Source organism: Hyla sarda, chromosome 4, assembly GCF_029499605.1.
Source record: "Hyla sarda isolate aHylSar1 chromosome 4, aHylSar1.hap1, whole genome shotgun sequence".
Taxonomy (NCBI): domain Eukaryota; kingdom Metazoa; phylum Chordata; class Amphibia; order Anura; family Hylidae; genus Hyla; species Hyla sarda.
In genome coordinates this window covers 138,089,189-138,108,193 of record NC_079192.1, presented here as the reverse complement: position 1 = coordinate 138,108,193, position 19,005 = coordinate 138,089,189, and the positions used below count along the sequence as shown (strand labels likewise).

General features: G+C 45.1%; 1 protein-coding gene across 3 annotated transcripts in view; it reads left to right on the top strand.

Annotated features, from left to right (window-relative positions):
- SLC12A1 (solute carrier family 12 member 1) overlaps positions 1-18,102 on the top strand; it is a 197,411-nt gene extending 179,309 nt beyond the window's left edge. For all 3 annotated transcript variants that reach the window (XM_056572280.1, XM_056572281.1, XM_056572282.1), the window contains exons 25-27: positions 14,223-14,358; positions 17,177-17,244; positions 17,423-18,102. In XM_056572280.1, the coding sequence (XP_056428255.1) occupies positions 14,223-14,358; positions 17,177-17,244; positions 17,423-17,558 (340 nt within the window). In that variant the 3' untranslated portion in view covers positions 17,559-18,102. The remainder of the gene's footprint in view (positions 1-14,222; positions 14,359-17,176; positions 17,245-17,422) is intronic.
- Positions 18,103-19,005: the final 903 nt, after the last annotated feature.

Here is a 19,005-nt window from a genome sequence, read left to right as displayed (position 1 = left end):
ATTTAGAATGGTCTAACTGTATATTTGCCGTAAACCTGGAGTGTTTATTAACTATGCAGTCATTATTATTTTACTGGGACTGTTATTGTTTTTGTTATTATTACCACGCTGTATAATTTTTAGCACTGTTTTATAATATATCCAGTACAAAAGCACACAGAATTTAGCAATTTTTTCGCTCTGTTAACTTTTAAAATTCAACATAGAGTAAATTCACTATATAGTGCATAAATCCCTATAGCACCCTCTGCCTTATAACAATAGATGTCAGGTAAACCTTTACTTAAAAAGGTTGTGTAAGGATTAGAAAAAAGCACCACTCTAGTCCATAGTTTATCTCTGGTATTACAGCATTTCATTTACTTCTTTAGTGCTCGGTTATCGCTGTCAATCCCATAGAAATTGAATGGTGTGGTGGTAAGGCAAGCACACTACTGTTTCATTCACAGGGGCGTTCAGAGACCACTGCTGTCATGAGTGGTAGGGGGTTCCGCTGGTCATTCCCCAGCAGCTATACATTTATCGTCTATCCTGTAAATAGATGATAAATGCTGTTAGTGGCCAAACCCCTTTAAAGAAGACCTGTAGCCAACCCTATAAAATGAGATGTTACTATAACTAAATAGGTGCCCTGATCACACACATTTTTGCAGTTTATTGATACACACTTCTGTTTCAAGATATGTGGGTGTATTGTTTTTCTGACAATTCAGGAAATCAGTCAGATGGGCGTGAACTTAAAGGGGTATTCCAGGAATTTTTTTTATTTGACTATACTACAGGGGCTGCAAAGTTAGTGTAGTTCATAATATAGTGTCTGTACATGTGTGTGACGGTTTTCTCACAATTCTTCTGTGATTTTCACCCAATATTTTTTTTAACAGCATACAAAATGACTGTTGTCTCAGATGTTTCCCAGGTTGCAATGCGGCCGAGACCTGACTCACTAGTCAGCTGATGACAGGGAGCCTGTCTGCTTCAATGGGTGGAGCGATTACTTGGTGGGAGAGGGATCAATCTGCAACTAATTGCATTTTTGCAACAGCTGTAGGCACCCTGATTGAAAAACCACATGTCTTTTGAATGGATGCAACTCATTTATGTTTCAATGGGTGGGGTGGCAGATGTGTGGGAGGGAGGAAAATGGAATTATGGTATTTGTAGTAAAAAAAAAAAAAAGAAAAACTCAAACAGGAAATACCAGTTCACAAAAAGCTAGCCACAGTGTTATAGTGATCTCACAACACAGCTATTTAGCCCCAAGACAAGTGCAGATCCTTTCTTAGCATGTCCATTACTGACTGCCAGGTAAGTACTAACATCACCTTATGGTGGATAACTCCTTTAATTTTAATAATGGGAATAAATATCAGGTGATGGATGGGATTATACAGTTAGTGGGTGTGTATAAAGCATGCACGCCCCTCAATGTACAACATTCACACCCCCTGACTGTATAATCCCACCTATTTACTTACCTTATTGAAATGAAGTTCACACCCATCTGGTTCCCTGAATTGTCAGACAAAATATCAACCCTTATATCTCAGGATTGGGAGGGCATCAAGGACCTGTAAAAAGGTATTTAACAATACTAAAATCAAATTTTTTTATTTGGCCACAGGTCATTTGTATTGGCTGCATTTGTAGAAAAAAAAATGGAAGCAATCGGATTGCTCCTGAAAATAAAAATAATATAAAAAGATCAAAATCTGATTGATTGCTATGAGCAACTAGTCAACTTTATCTCTGCAAAGGTCTTCATAAATCACCCCCCACTGAGATTAGAATAATTCCTCTGACACGTTCCTGTTATCGCTGCATAAGTAACTCTGACACCATGGGGGGAATTTATCAACGGTTTTTGTGTAGGTATAATAGCAAGCCGAACTAGATGGATGTATGACTTTTAAACCTTACAAATAATGTCACTTTCCTATAGTGTACAGGCATACTGAAGTTGTAAGCAGTGGTTTCCTTCTTAGCAGGGATGTGCACAGACATTTTGGAGGACAGGGGCTCAAATAAAATAAAGGGCACTTTTCATTATAAAAAAAAAAAAAAAGTTAGTAAAAGCCTTACATAGGTTTAAGGGGAACTCTAGTACAGAACATCTTACTCTCTCCTACTCACAGGATAGGGGATAAGAATCTGATTACAGGGGATCCGACCACTGGGACCCCCTTCTATCTCCTGCTCAGCACCCCGGCTCTTCTCATGTATGGAGCGATCTACGCACCGTGCATGGATTCCTGTCGACCACTGCACAAAGCAGTGGCAAACACACCCCTCCATGTATCTCTGGCTCCCCCATGTATCTCTGGCTCTCCCATAAAGATACATAGAGGGACATGTCGGCCACCTCTTCGCGCAGTGGTCGACAGTAATCCATGCACGGTGCTTAGATCGTTCAATACATGAGAAGAGCCGGGGTGCTGGGAAGGAGAGAGTGGGGGAGGGGGGTCCCAGCGGTTGGACTCTGTGGATAGGGGATAAGATGTTCTGTATCAGAGTTCCCCTATAACAGAGCACAATTCCTGAGGTAGGGGATTCCGTTGTCATGTCAGATAAATAGGACCCTGCATCACCCCACGTAGGTCCCGATCAGCCCCCCTAAAACCCACTGGCACCAGTAGTTTGCAAGTTTGATCACAGCATGTAAAGTGTTAGTGCCGGATATTGCTGTGATCACTGAGGTCTGGCATTAACTGTGTTCTGGCTGCTGATAACAGCCATTACTTACCGGCACTGAAGCAAATTCAGCTCCAGATCTCACTTCAAAGTCTAGTAGCATCCTCTAGGTCAGGGGTCCTCAAACTTTTTAAATGGGGGGCCAGACCGCTGGAGGGCCGGACTATAGATATCAAAACATGAACACTATGCACACTTATATATCTTATTAGTGGACTACCACTTTAAGTACGCAGCACAGTTCCCCCCACATTAGGTTGGCAGTATAGATCCCCCACATTATTTTGTAGTTCCCACACATTAGGGTTGGCAGTACAGTTCCCCCACATTAGGTGCAGTACAATTCCCCCACATTAGGTGCAGTACAATTCCCCCACATTAGGTGCAGTACAAATCCCCACATTAGGTGCAGTACAATTCCCCACATTAGGTGCAGTACACTTCCCCCACATTAGGGTTGGCAGTACAGTTCCCCCACATTAGTTGCAGTACAATTCCCCCACATTAGGTGCAGTACAATTCCCCCACATTAGGTGCAGTACAATTCTCCACATTAGGTGCAGTACAATTCCCCACATTAGGTGCAGTACAGTTCCCCCACATTAGGGTTGGCAGTACAGTTCCCCCACATTAGGTGCAGTACAATTCCCCCACATAAGGTGTAGTATAATGTTCCCCCACATTAGGTGCAGTACAATTCCCCACATTGGGTGCAGTACAATTCCCCACATTAGGTGCAGTACAGTTCCCCCACATTAGGTGCAGTACAGTTCCCAAACATTAGGTGCAGTATAGTCCCCCCCCACATTAGGTGCAGTATAGTCCCCCCACATTAGGTGGAGTATAGTCCCCCCCACATTAGGTGCATTACAATTTCCCCACATTAGGTGAAGCACAATTCCCCCACATTAGGTGCAGTACAGTTCCCCCACATTAGGTGCAGTACAGTTCCCCCACATTAGGTGCAGTACAGTTCCCCCAAATTAGGTGCAGTACAGTTCCCCCACATTAGGTGCAGTACAGTTCCCCCACATTAGGTGCAGTACAGTTCCCCCACATTAGGTGAAGTGCAGTTCCCCCACATTAGGTGCCGTACAGTTCCCCCACATTAGGTGCAGTACAGTTCCCCCACATTAGGTGCAGTACAGTTCCTCAACATTAGGTGCAGTACAGTTCCCCCACATTAGGTGCAGTACAGTTCCCCCACATTAGGTGCAGTATAGTTCCCCCACATAAGGTGTAGTATAATGTTCCCCCTCATTAGGTGCAGTACAATTCCCCCACATTAGGTGCAGTACAATTCCCCACATTAGGTGCAGTACAATTCCCCACATTAGGTGCAGTACAGTTCCCCCACATTAGGGTTGGCAGTACAGTTCCCCCACATTAGGTGCAATACAATTCCCCAATTCCCCCACATTAGGTGCAGTACAATTCCCCCACATTAGGTGCAGCACAGTTCACCCAAATTAGGTGCAGTACAATTCCCCCACATTAGGTGCAGTACAGTTCCCCCACATTAGGTGCAGTACAGTTCCCCACATTAGGTGCAGTATAGTCCTCCCACATTAGGTGCAGTATAGTCCCCGACATTATGTGCAGTACAATTTCCCCACATTAGGTGAAGTACAATTCCCCCACATTAGGTGCAGTACAGTTCCCCCACATTAGGTGCAGTACAGTTCCCCCACATTAGGTGCAGTACAGTTCCCCCACATTAGGTGCAGTACAGTTCCCCCAAATTAGGTGCAGTACAGTTCCCCCACATTAGGTGCAGTACAGTTCCCCCACATTAGGTGCAGTACAGTTCCCCCACATTAGGTGAAGTGCAGTTCCCCCACATTAGGTGCCGTACAGTTCCCCCACATTAGGTGCAGTACAGTTCCCCCACATTAGGTGCAGTACAGTTCCTCAACATTAGGTGCAGTACAGTTCCCCCACATTAGGTGCAGTACAGTTCCCCCACATTAGGTGCAGTATAGTTCCCCCACATAAGGTGTAGTATAATGTTCCCCCTCATTAGGTGCAGTACAATTCCCCCACATTAGGTGCAGTACAATTCCCCACATTAGGTGCAGTACAATTCCCCACATTAGGTGCAGTACAGTTCCCCCACATTAGGGTTGGCAGTACAGTTCCCCCACATTAGGTGCAATACAATTCCCCAATTCCCCCACATTAGGTGCAGTACAATTCCCCCACATTAGGTGCAGCACAGTTCACCCAAATTAGGTGCAGTACAATTCCCCCACATTAGGTGCAGTACAGTTCCCCCACATTAGGTGCAGTACAGTTCCCCACATTAGGTGCAGTATAGTCCTCCCACATTAGGTGCAGTATAGTCCCCGACATTATGTGCAGTACAATTTCCCCACATTAGGTGAAGTACAATTCCCCCACATTAGGTGCAGTACAGTTCCCCCACATTAGGTGCAGTACAGTTCCCCCACATTAGGTGCAGTACAATTCCCCCACATTAGGTGCAGTACAATTCCCCCACATTAGGTGCAGTACAATTCCCCACATTAGGTGCAGTACAATTCCCTACATTAGGTGCAGTACAGTTCCCCCACATTAGGTGCAGTACAGTTCCCAAACATTAGGGGCAGTATAGTCCCCCCCACATTAGGTGCAGTATAGTCCCCCCACATTAGGTGGAGTATAGTCCCCCCACATTAGGTGCATTACAATTTCCCCACATTAGGTCAAGCACAATTCCCCCACATTAGGTGCAGTACAGTTCCCCCACATTAGGTGCAGTACAGTTCCCCCACATTAGGTGCAGCACAGTTCACCCAAATTAGGTGCAGTACAGTTCCCCCACATTAGGTGCAGTACCATTCCCCACATTAGGTGCAGTACAGTTCCCCCACATTAGGTGCAGTGCAGTCCCCCACATTAGGTTGGCAGTATAGATTCCCCACATTATTTTGTAGTTCCCACACATTAGGGTTGGCAGTACAGTTCCCCCACATTAGGGTTGGCAGTACAGTTCCCCCACATTAGGTGCAGTACAATTCCCCCACATTAGGTGCAGTACAATTCCTCCACATTAGGTGCAGTACAAATCCCCACATTAGGTGCAGTACAATTCCCCACATTAGGTGCAGTACACTTCCCCCACATTAGGGTTGGCAGTACAGTTCCCCCACATTAGGTGCAGTACAATTCCCCCACATTAGGTGCAGTACAATTCCCCCACATTAGGAGTAGTACAATTCCCCACATTAGGTGCAGTACAATTCCCCACATTAGGTGCAGTACAGTTCCCCCACATTAGGGTTGGCAGTACAGTTCCCCCACATTAGGTGCAGTACAATTTCCCCACATAAGGTGTAGTATAATGTCCCCCCACATTAGGTGCAGTACAATTCCCCACATTAGGTGCAGTACAATTCCCCACATTAGGTGCAGTACAGTTCCCCCACATTAGGTGCAGTACAGTTCCCAAACATTAGGTGCAGTATAGTCCCCCCCACATTAGGTGCAGTATAGTCCCCCCACATTAGGTGGAGTATAGTCCCCCCCACATTAGGTGCATTACAATTTCCCCACATTAGGTGAAGCACAATTCCCCCACATTAGGTGCAGTACAGTTCCCCCACATTAGGTGCAGTACAGTTCCCCCACATTAGGTGCAGTACAGTTCCCCCACATTAGGTGCAGTACAGTTCCCCCACATTAGTTGCAGTACAGTTCCCCCACATTAGGTGCCGTACAGTTCCCCCACATTAGGTGCAGTACAGTTCCCCCACATTAGGTGCAGTACAGTTCCCCAACATTAGGTGCAGTACAGTTCCCCCACATTAGGTGCAGTACAGTTCCCCCACATTAGGTGCAGTATAGTTCCCCCACATAAGGTGTAGTATAATGTTCCCCCTCATTAGGTGCAGTACAATTCCCCCACATTAGGTGCAGTACAATTCCCCACATTAGGTGCAGTACAATTCCCCACATTAGGTGCAGTACAGTTCCCCCACATTAGGGTTGGCAGTACAGTTCCCCCACATTAGGTGCAGTACAATTCTCCCACATTAGGTGCAGTACAATTCCCCCACATTAGGTGCAGTACAATTCCCCCACATTAGGTGCAGTACAGTTCCCCCACATTAGGTGCAGTACAGTCCCCCCCACATTAGGTGCAGTACAGTTCCCCCCACATTAGGTGCAGTATAGTCCCCGACATTATGTGCAGTACAATTTCCCCACATTAGGTGAAGTACAATTCCCCCACATTAGGTGCAGTACAGTTCCCCGAACATTAGGTGCAGTACAGTTCCCTCACATTAGGTGCAGTACAATTCCCCCACATTAGGTGCAGTACAATTCCCCCACATTAGGTGCAGTACAATTCCCCCACATTAGGTGCAGTACAATTCCCCACATTAGGTGCAGTACAATTCCCTACATTAGGTTTAGTACAGTTCCCCCACATTAGGTGCAGTACAGTTCCCAAACATTAGGTGCAGTATAGTCCCCCCCACATTAGGTGCAGTATAGTCCCCCCACATTAGGTGGAGTATAGTCCCCCCACATTAGGTGCATTACAATTTCCCCACATTAGGTCAAGCACAATTCCCCCACATTAGGTGCAGTACAGTTCCCCCACATTAGGTGCAGTACAGTTTCCCCACATTAGATGCAGTACAGTTCACCCAAATAAGGTGCAGTACAGTTCCCCCACATTAGGTGCAGTACCGTTCCCCACATTAGGTGCAGTACAGTTCCCCCACATTAGGTGCAGTACAATTCCCCCACATAAGGTGTAGTATAATGTTCCCCCACATTAGGTGCAGTACAATTCCCCACATTAGGTGCAGTACAATTCCCCACATTAGGTGCAGTACAGTTCCCCCACATTAGGTGCAGTACAGTTCCCAAACATTAGGTGCAGTATAGTCCCCCCCACATTAGGTGCAGTATAGTCCCCCCACATTAGGTGGAGTATAGTCCCCCCCCACATTAGGTGCATTACAATTTCCCCACATTAGGTGAAGCACAATTCCCCCACATTAGGTGCAGTACAGTTCCCCCACATTAGGTGCAGTACAGTTCCCCCACATTAGGTGCAGTACAGTTCCCCCACATTAGGTGCAGTACAGTTCCCCCACATTAGTTGCAGTACAGTTCCCCCACATTAGGTGCCGTACAGTTCCCCCACATTAGGTGCAGTACAGTTCCCCCACATTAGGTGCAGTACAGTTCCCCAACATTAGGTGCAGTACAGTTCCCCAACATTAGGTGCAGTACAGTTCCCCCACATTAGGTGCAGTACAGTTCCCCCACATTAGGTGCAGTATAGTTCCCCCACATAAGGTGTAGTATAATGTTCCCCCACATTAGGTGCAGTACAGTTCCCCCACATTAGGTGCAGTACAGTTCCCCAACATTAGGTGCAGTACAGTTCCCCCACATTAGGTGCAGTACAGTTCCCCCACATTAGGTGCAGTATAGTTCCCCCACATAAGGTGTAGTATAATGTTCCCCCACATTAGGTCAAGCACAATTCCCCCACATTAGGTGCAGTACAGTTCCCCCACATTAGGTGCAGTACAGTTCCCCCACATTAGGTGCAGTACAGTTCCCCCACATTAGGTGCAGTACAGTTCCCCCACATTAGGTGCAGTACAATTCCCCCACATTAGGTGCAGTACAATTCCCCCACATTAGGTGCAGTACAATTCCCCCACATTAGGTGCAGTACAATTCCCCACATTAGGTGCAGTACAATTCCCTACATTAGGTTTAGTACAGTTCCCCCACATTAGGTGCAGTACAGTTCCCAAACATTAGGTGCAGTATAGTCCCCCCCACATTAGGTGCAGTATAGTCCCCCCACATTAGGTGGAGTATAGTCCCCCCACATTAGGTGCATTACAATTTCCCCACATTAGGTCAAGCACAATTCCCCCACATTAGGTGCAGTACAGTTCCCCCACATTAGGTGCAGTACAGTTCCCCCACATTAGATGCAGTACAGTTCACCCAAATAAGGTGCAGTACAGTTCCCCCACATTAGGTGCAGTACCGTTCCCCCACATTAGGTGCAGTACAATTCCCCCACATAAGATGTAGTATAATATTCCCCCACAATAGGTGCAGTACAATTCCCCACATTAGGTGCAGTACAATTCCCCACATTAGGTGCAGTACAGTTCCCCCACATTAGGTGCAGTACAGTTCCCAAACATTAGGTGCAGTATAGTCCCCCCCACATTAGGTGCAGTATAGTCCCCCCACATTAGGTGGAGTATAGTCCCCCCCCCCCCACATTAGGTGCATTACAATTTCCCCACATTAGGTGAAGCACAATTCCCCCACATTAGGTGCAGTACAGTTCCCCCACATTAGGTGCAGTACAGTTCCCCCACATTAGGTGCAGTACAGTTCCCCCACATTAGGTGCAGTACAGTTCCCCCACATTAGGTGCAGTACAGTTCCCCCACATTAGGTGCAGTACAGTTCCCCCACATTAGTTCCAGTACAGTTCCCCCACATTAGGTGCCGTACAGTTCCCCCACATTAGGTGCAGTACAGTTCCCCCACATTAGGTGCAGTACAGTTCCCCAACATTAGGTGCAGTACAGTTCCCCAACATTAGGTGCAGTACAGTTCCCCCACATTAAGTGCAGTACAGTTCCCCCACATTAGGTGCAGTATAGTTCCCCCACATAAGGTGTAGTATAATGTTCCCCACATTAGGTGCAGTACAGTTCCCCCACATTAGGTGCAGTACAGTTCCCCAACATTAGGTGCAGTACAGTTCCCCCACATTAGGTGCAGTACAGTTCCCCCACATTAGGTGCAGTATAGTTCCCCCACATAAGGTGTAGTATAATGTTCCCCCACATTAGGTCAAGCACAATTCCCCCACATTAGGTGCAGTACAGTTCCCCCACATTAGGTGCAGTACAGTTCCCCCACATTAGGTGCAGTACAGTTCACCCAAATAAGGTGCAGTACAGTTCCCCCACATTAGGTGCAGTACCGTTCCCCACATTAGGTGCAGTACAGTTCCCCCACATTAGGTGCAGTACAGTTCCCCCACATTAGGTGCAGTACAGTTCCCCCACATTAGGTGCAGTACAGTTCCCCCACATTAGGTGCAGTACAGTTCCCCCACATTAGGTGCAGTACAGTTCCCAAACATTAGGTGCAGAATAGTCCCCCCCACATTAGGTGCAGTATAGTCCCCCCACATTAGGTGGAGTATAGTCCCCCCCACATTAGGTGCATTACAATTTCCCCACATTAGGTGAAGCACAATTCCCCCACATTAGGTGCAGTACAGTTCCCCCACATTAGGTGCAGTACAGTTCCCCCACATTAGGTGCAGTATAGTTCCCCCACATAAGGTGTAGTATAATGTTCCCCCACATTAGGTCAAGCACAATTCCCCCACATTAGGTGCAGTACAGTTCCCCCACATTAGGTGCAGTACAGTTCCCCCACATTAGGTGCAGTACAGTTCACCCAAATAAGGTGCAGTACAGTTCCCCCACATTAGGTGCAGTACCGTTCCCCACATTAGGTGCAGTACAGTTCCCCCACATTAGGTGCAGTACAGTTCCCCCACATTAGGTGCAGTACAGTTCCCCCACATTAGGTGCCGTACAGTTCCCCCACATTAGGTGCAGTACAGTTCCCCCACATTAGGTGCAGTACAGTTCCCCAACATTAGGTGCAGTACAGTTCCCCCACATTAGGTGCAGTACAGTTCCCCCACATTAGGTGCAGTATAGTTCCCCCACATAAGGTGTAGTATAATGTTCCCCCTCATTAGGTGCAGTACAATTCCCCCACATTAGGTGCAGTACAATTCCCCACATTAGGTGCAGTACAATTCCCCCACATTAGGTGCAGTACAGTTCCCCCACATTAGGCTTGGCAGTACAGTTCCCCCACATTAGGTGCAGTATAGTTCCCCCACATAAGGTGTAGTATAATGTTCCCCCACATTAGGTGCAGTACAATTCCCCCACATTAGGTGCAGTACAATTCCCCACATTAGGTGCAGTACAATTCCCCACATTAGGTGCAGTACAATTCCCCCACATTAGGTGCAGTACAATTCCCCCACATTAGGTGCAGTACAATTCCCCCACATTAGGTACAGTACAATTCCCCCACATTATGTGCAGTACAATTCCCCCACATTAGGTGCAGTACAGTTCCCCCACATTAGGTGCAGTACAGTTCCCCCACATTAGGTGCAGTATAGTCCCCCACATTAGGTGCAGTACAATTTCCCCACATTAGGTGAAGTACAATTCCCCCACATTAGGTGCAGTACAGTTCCCCCACATTAGGTGCAGTACAGTCCCCCCACATTAGGTGCAGTACAGTTCCCCCAAATTAGGTGCAGTACAGTTCCCCCACATTAGGTGCAGTACAGTTCCCCCACATTAGGTGCAGTATAGTTCCCCCACATTAGGTGTAGTATAATGTTCCCCCACATTAGGTGCAGTATAATGTTCCCGTACATTAGGTGCAGTATAATGTTCCCCTACATTAGGTGCAGTATAATGTTCCCCCACATTAGGTGTAGTATAGATCCCCCAAATGAGGTGCAGTATAGCTCCCCACATTAGGTGCAGCATGTTCCCTCACATTAGGTGCAGTATAGTTCCCCAAATTTGGTGCAGTATAGTTCCCCCACATTAGGTGCAGTATAGTTCCCCGCACATTAGGTGCAGTATAGATCTCCCACATTAGGTGCAGTGTAGTTCCCCAAATTAGGTGCAGTATAGCTCCCCACATTAGGTGCAGTATAGTTCCCCAAATTAGGTGCAGTATAGCTCCCCACAATAGGTGCAGCATGTTCCCCCACATTAGGGGCAGTATAGTTCCCCAAATTAGGTGCAGTATAGCTCCCCACATTAGGTGCAGTATAATGTTCCCCCACATTAGGTGCAGTATAATGTTCCCCCACATTAGGTGCAGTATAATGTTCCCCCACATTAGGTGCAGTTTAATGCTCCCCCACATTAGGTGCAGTATAATGTTCCCCCACATTAGATGCAGTATAATGTTGCCCCACATTAGGTGCAGTATAGCTCCCCACATAAGGTGCAGCATGTTCCCCCACATTAGGTGCAGTATAGATCCCCCAAATGAGGTGCAGTATAGTTCCCCACATTAGGTGCAGCATGTTCCCCCACATTAGGTGCAGCATGTTCCCCCACATTAGGTTTTTAAAGTAAACGCGGGGTCTCCGAGAGCGCATCCCTGTGTCCCCAAAAAAATCTTTCGGGACACAGGGATGTCCCAGGCAGCGGTGGGCTTGATAAATGTCCTCGGCGGGCAGCATGTTGCTCGCGGGTCGTAGTTTGAGAACCCCTGCTCTAGGTGTTCAAAAATTATATGTATGCAATAATAAAAATGGACTATATAAATTGAATTTCAAATACAGACTGAAAACTGTAATACTATTACTTCACATTTGACAGGTTACACAGTCATGAATGATACCTCCAAATGTCTGCTGCAGCTGCACTCGGACAGCAGGCTCTCTCCCTGTATATGGGGGTCCCTACCTGCAGCCATCTCCTTCCGATCAGCGATCTGCTGTTCCATGCCTGCTCAGGTGGCTGAAGCAGCAGAGTGCAGATAACACTGATCAATGCTATGCTATGGCATAGCATTGAACAGTGTATACAATCAGAATATAAAACCTACATAAATTGGGTATCCTTGTAAATGTATGAACCTACAGAATAGACAAAAGGTGTAATTTTTACCAAAAAGTGCACTGTGTAGAAACGGAAGCCGCAAAAAAAAAGAAATTGCGTTTTTTTCTTCAAATTTGTCCTACAAATAATTTTTGTAGATTTTGTGGTGAAATGACTGATGTCAATACAAATTACTATTGGTAGCACATAAAAAAGTTCTCATATAGGTCTGTTGGTGGAAAACCGTTACGATTTTTAGAAAATGAGGAGGGAAATACAAAAGGGCAAAAAAGGAAAAACGCTCCTTTTTTCTGTTAATGTTTACTTATCCATATGAGGGCTCATTTTTACGCCGTGATACGTAGTTTTTATTGGAATTTTTTACTCACTGTTTATAAAAAATTTCTCATACACAAAGTTATCAAAAATTTGCAATTCTGGACTTCAGATTTTTTTTTACTTTTATGCTATTGACTGTGCGGTTTAATATTATATTTCAATAGCTTGGACATTTCCTCACGTGGTGATACCACATGTTTATTTTTGTTGTTTATTTTGTATTACATTATTTAATTTGAAAAATGGGAAAAGTGGGGGTGATATAAACTTTTATTAGGGAAGGGGCTTATTCACATTTATTAACACTTTTTTGAAATATTTTATTTACTATTTTGTATTACCACCTCTAGTATTTGGGGCAACAATGCACTATAACTCCCAAGTGACAGTGCATTACAAGCTCACAACCTCCAGCACACAAGGCAAGAAGGCACTACAGACTGTGTAGTGCCTTCGTGTTTTGTGTGATGGAGGTTATGAGCTTGTAATGCACTGTCGTTTTACATACTGTGAGTTGTAGTGCATTGTCATTTTACATGCTGGAGGTTGTAGTGCATTGTCACTTTACATGCTGGGGGTTGTAGTGTTTTAACCTTTTGCATATTAGAGTCTGTACTACAAACTTCAATATGTAAAGTAACAAAGCACTACAACCCCCAGCATGTAAAGTGACAAAGCACTACAATCCCCCAGCAAAGCACTACAACCCCCAATATGCAAAGGGACAAGGCACTACAATCCCCAGCATGTATAATGACAAAGCACAACAACCCCCAATATGAAAAGGGACAAGGCACTACAATCCCCAGCATGTATAATGACAAAGCACTACAACCCCCAATATGCAAAGGGACAAGGCACTACAATTGTTGTAGTGTTTTGTTCCTTTGCATACTGAAAGTTACACACAAAAAAAAACACTAAATTAAAACTATTGCCGTGGCAGGCAGGGCAGAGGAGATCACCGGAGACACTTCAGGAATGCAGACTCCTCTGCTGTAATGCTGCGGGGGTCACGTGACCTAGCAGACGTGCGCACGTCTTAAAACCCAGGCAGCCCCTGCGCTCTAATGTAAGGAGGACTCCCGGAGGCCTTGGGATAGTTCAGGTACTGGCCGGACTTGAGATAGAGAGCGAGCAGACCGGAGGGGGAGGGGAAAGAGAAGGAGGGGGGCTTGTCGGGGTTGGTAATTATGTTATGTGAATCGAGTTCTGCTGACAACCTGTGGAGGTTGCGCTGCCCTGACTTGGGCAGTGCTGTAGATGTTTATTTTAAAAAAAAAAGGGCATTAAAGAGGAAGATGCAAAAAAGGGCAGGGGCTAGAGCCCCCTTTGAAGCCTATGTGTGCACGTCCCTGCTTCTTAGTATAACTTAACAATCAGACAACCTTTAACTTCATGAATATTAACGTCCACCTAAAAAGGCAAAATGTTAAAATATGTCAAAAAATTTCAAAATGAAATTAGCTTCCTCATACGTGGTAAATGTTATTGACAACAGTATTTTTCATGTTTTAATAGCTGGAAATTTTTTGAAGAGATGATTGAGCCATATAGACTCCATGAAAGTGCCAGTGATGTACCCACTGCAGATAAAATAAGGAGAGAAAACCCTTGGAAAATAACAGATTCAGAACTTGAGATGTTCAAGGAAAAGGTATATGATTCCTGTTTGTCACTGCATTACAGACATAACTTGAGTCTACAGTTTCATTCAGTCAGTACAGTGCATATTTACTTACCACAGGGCCATATTTACATGTCATCCTTCCCAAGGCACACAGCCTTTAAACAGAGCCCAGCATACTAAGGCTCAATAACTGTACCATACAGTCAATGGATCACACTGGATTGTGTCCTGCAGCCTGTGTTCCTTCCTTCACCCCTTGATGATGCCCTGCAGCCTGTGCTCCTTCCTCCACCCCTTGATGATGCCCGGCCACCTGTGTTCCTTCCTCCACCCCTTGATGATGCCCTGCAGCCTGTGCTCCTTCCTCCATCCCTTGATGATGCCCTGCCACCTGTGTTCCTTCCTCCTCCACTTGATGATGCCCTGCCACCTGTGCTCGTTCCTCCTCCACTTGATGATGCCCTGCCACCTGTATTCCTTCCTCCACCCATTGATGATGCCCTGCCACCTGTGCTCCTTCCTCCACCCCTTGATAATGCCCTGCAGCTTGTGCTCCTCCCTCTACTCCTTGATGATGCCCTGCCACCTGTGCTCGTTCCTCCTCCACTTGATGATGCCCTGCCACCTGTGCTCGTTCCTCCTCCACTTGATGATGCCCTGCCACCTGTATTCCTTCCTCCACCCATTGATGATGCCCTGCCACCTGTGCTCCTTCCTCTACTCCTTGATAATGCCCTGCAGCCTGTGCTCCTTCCTCCACCCCTTGATGATGCCCTGCCACCTGTGTTCCTTCCTTCACCCCTTAATGATGCCCTGCAGACAGTGCTCCTTCTTCCCCCCCCCCTTGATGATGCCCTGCAGCCTGTGCTTCTTCCTCCACCCCTTGATGATGCCCTGCAGCCTGTGCTCCTTCCTCCACCCCTTGATGATGTCCTGCCACATGTGCTCCTTCCTCTTCTCCTTGATGATGGCCTGCCACCTGTGTTCCTTCCTCCACCCCTTGATGATGCCCTGCAGCCTGTGCTCCTTCCTCCACCCCTTGATGATGCCCTGCCACCTGTGTTCCTTCCTCCACCCCTTGATGATGCCCTGCAGCCTGTGCTCCTTCCTCCATGCCTTGATGATGCCCTGCCACATGTGCTCCTTCCTCTACTCCTTGATGATGCCCTGCAGCCTGTGCTCCTTCCTCCACCCCTTCATGATGCCCTGCCACCTGTGTTCCTTCCTCCACGCCTTGATGATGCCCTGCAGCCTGTGCTCCTTCCTCCATCCCTTGATGATGCCCTGCAGCCTGTGCTCCTTCCTCCATCCCTTGATGATGCCCTGCCACCTGTGCTCCTTCCTCTACTCCTTGATGATGCCCCGCAGTCTCCACTTCCTCCCTATCCCTGCAGCCTGTGCTGTGGGATTGTGCCTTACAACACACAAAAATTTTGTCTCCTGTCTGTGCTCACTCAGGCAAATTGTGTTTACATCCCAAAATGTCCTCCCTTCCCCACGTGTAGAGCAGAATAACCACAGTGATGCTGCTGGCTAGAGGTTGGCTCTCTCTGGGTAGTGGGACTGTGGACAGCAGCAGTATTGACAAGGTCTACAGTGCTGACTGGGAAATACACCACTGACTATTTCCTGTCTATGAACTGCTTTAGGTTACAGACATTCCTGGAATTTCAGAAGTCCTAGTTCAGTCCTGGTTAATATGTTCTTGGGATTCTTTTGTCTGAACTGTGAATATTTTACTTTGTCCTATTGCCTTGCATCTTCCTAGACACTCTAAAGTAAAAATGAATGTTACTACCTTCCTTTAGCTTTCTCCTGTCGGTAGATGTAACATGTGGAGAAAACTACCTATTGTACTAAAAATAGTAAGAAATAAAGTTGAGCAGATGCATGATAAATAGCATCCTGGACACAGAGAACTTTCACCTAACAGATATTTACTAGAGGGACATATCCATTTTGCTGTGTAGCTGCAGAAAGATCCGTGACCAAACTGCCAAAGTGCCTACAATGGGACATATGAGCATCAAATATGAACTATGCTATGAAGCACTTGGATGGTACTTTGCCATGTACTGTTTATGTAAACATTGTTGCACAGCTAGTACTGTACACTGCTTTATAACAGCCAAATTTCCTAATGGCAGTGGCCTCTTTTAGCAGCATGATGCACCTGTCACTCTGCATCAATTTCTCCAGAATGGTTTGATGGTTTAAAGAACATGAGGTCAAGGTGCTGACTTTGTCTCTAAGTTCCTCAAATCTCAAACTGAGCATCTGTGGGATGTGCTGGAAAAGCAAGTCCACACCTCATACCTCACAACTTACGGAACCTTAAGGATATGCTACAAGCAGCTTGTCGGTAAACCACAGGACACCTTCCAAAGTCTTCTAGAGTCAGTCTATTAGAAGACTCGATGAGTTAAGCTGTTTTGGTGATTTTAAGATTAAGAGGACATAATATTGTGGCTATAATGTTAGGGCTGATCAGTGTTTATACAAATCTATAACTTATATATGAATAATATCAATATTAGATATACTGTGCATTTTTAAAGGGGTTATCCAGGAATTAAAAAAAACAGGGATAATTTCTTTCAAAGACCGCTCCCTGTCTGTCTCCAGGTTTGGTGTGGTATTACAACTTGGCTCCATTCACTGCAATGGAACTGAGCTGCAGAGCCACACCCAACCTGGAGACAGACAGGGAGAAGTCTTTCAAAGAAATCATCTCTGATTTTCGACTCCTGGATAACCCCTCTAAATCTTGTATTAGCAATATTTTTATATTTAATAAACTTTCCTGCAGTCAATATACTTATGGCATGTATGTATATATTCACAGAGCTATCGCCAAGTCCGTCTTAATGAACTTCTACAAGAACATTCTCGTTCTGCTAACCTCATTGTTCTGTAAGTAGAATATATTGTTTTAGATAAATTGGAATAATAAAGAGTAAGTTGAAAAAGTGCACAGAATTCATATGTATAATATGTATGTTTTATTATGGTATGTATATGTGTATGGTATGTTACAAGCTATTTAAATAAGTTGTTTGAATTCATTTTCTGTTTCTTATGTCATTTACAGGAGCCTCCCAGTTGCAAGAAAAGGAACAATTTCTGATCACCTGTACATGGCATGGGTAGAAATCCTCTCCAAAAATCTTCCCCCTGTGCTACTGGTTAGAGGAAATCACAAAAGTGTCCTGACTTTTTACTCTTAATGCTAAAAGCCTTTATTACCTCACACTTGTATTTACTGTGTCTAAAAAAAAAAAAGTGATATACAAGAAAAAAAAAGTTTGGGGGTGAAAATTCAAATTGCATATCTTATATGAAAGAGTATTGTAATTCAAATGACCAATAGTGATTGATGAGACTTAGATAACATAAGAGCTTTATTTGTCACAAACAATATGTAGCTCTATATTATAGCCTTACATTGGTATAATCAGTTCTCTATTCTATTTTATTGAATGTGTAATGTTTGGCCACCTATGAACTACATATTATATATTTTTATGGAAACACAGAAATGTTCTATATTATTTTATCAGTCTTATTGATTCAACTCTAGACATCTGAATGTATGTAAAGATGAATAAATCTATTAAAATAACTTATTTTAAAGTTTATGCAATCTTTCATGTTATCCCAAGTTTTCTTGTTCACCTTGCTTTGGTTTACTATATTTTGATATCATGCTTTAATGGTCTGATTTGGATTTCTTTGGAGCAATCAATAAATGTAATAAAATATGTAACTGGATATCTGGACTCAATTAATATTACGGACACACAAACACAACATGTGCCCCTTCCTCTGTGCTCTCATGACCTGCTGGTTCCCCACAGTCCTTTTATGACCTCTGGTGGCCCACATCAGAGCCTTCAGTGGCTGGTGCATCACAAGGCTATGTTACTGTAAAATAATTTCCCTTCCCCTCTTGTTTGTTGCTTTCTTAGAAGGAACAAGAACTCCTGTTATAATGACAGGAGTCCCTGCTCCTCTAAGTAGTTTCCATAGTACCTTATGCTAAGTTGCCATAGAATCTACTGAGTAGAAGGCATACCCTTGGTCCATTGAGTATGCAGAATGTAAATAGCGTTTCATAGCATCCTCACTTCATTATTTTCTTGGGCTCAAAAACAGTAAGCAGCAATGCATAGAGCATAAATGCTAACAGTAGTACTGTAGAGGAGCTCCTGACAATATGATAGGAGTACCTATTCTTCTTCATAGTTTCTGTGGCACTCTAAGTTAGAGTGCCATGGAAATTACTTACAGGGCAGGAAGTATACTGCTTACTGTAAAAGAGCAGGGACTTTTGTCAATTTGTTTGTATACAGATATACTTTCTGGAGAGATTTCTGGCATATTTTCCCAGTCATGTTCTAAGGCTCTTAGATGGAGTGAAGCACTGACTTGAAAGTAAAGCTAGCTCCAAAAGGTGTCGTCAGAGAGCTACTTAGTTTATATCTAGTAAAGCCAGTGGAAAGCAGACAGGTGATGATTTACAGCTGACAAGCGCTGTACATGGGGGATCGGTTGGCTCACGGTTGGTTAACTATCAGGGAGCAGTAACAGAATGTGAAAAAGGGAGCATCAGCCACGTGTCCGCCATTGCCATGCTCAATCCAACACACCCACATTTTTCTTTGGCAGGGGGTA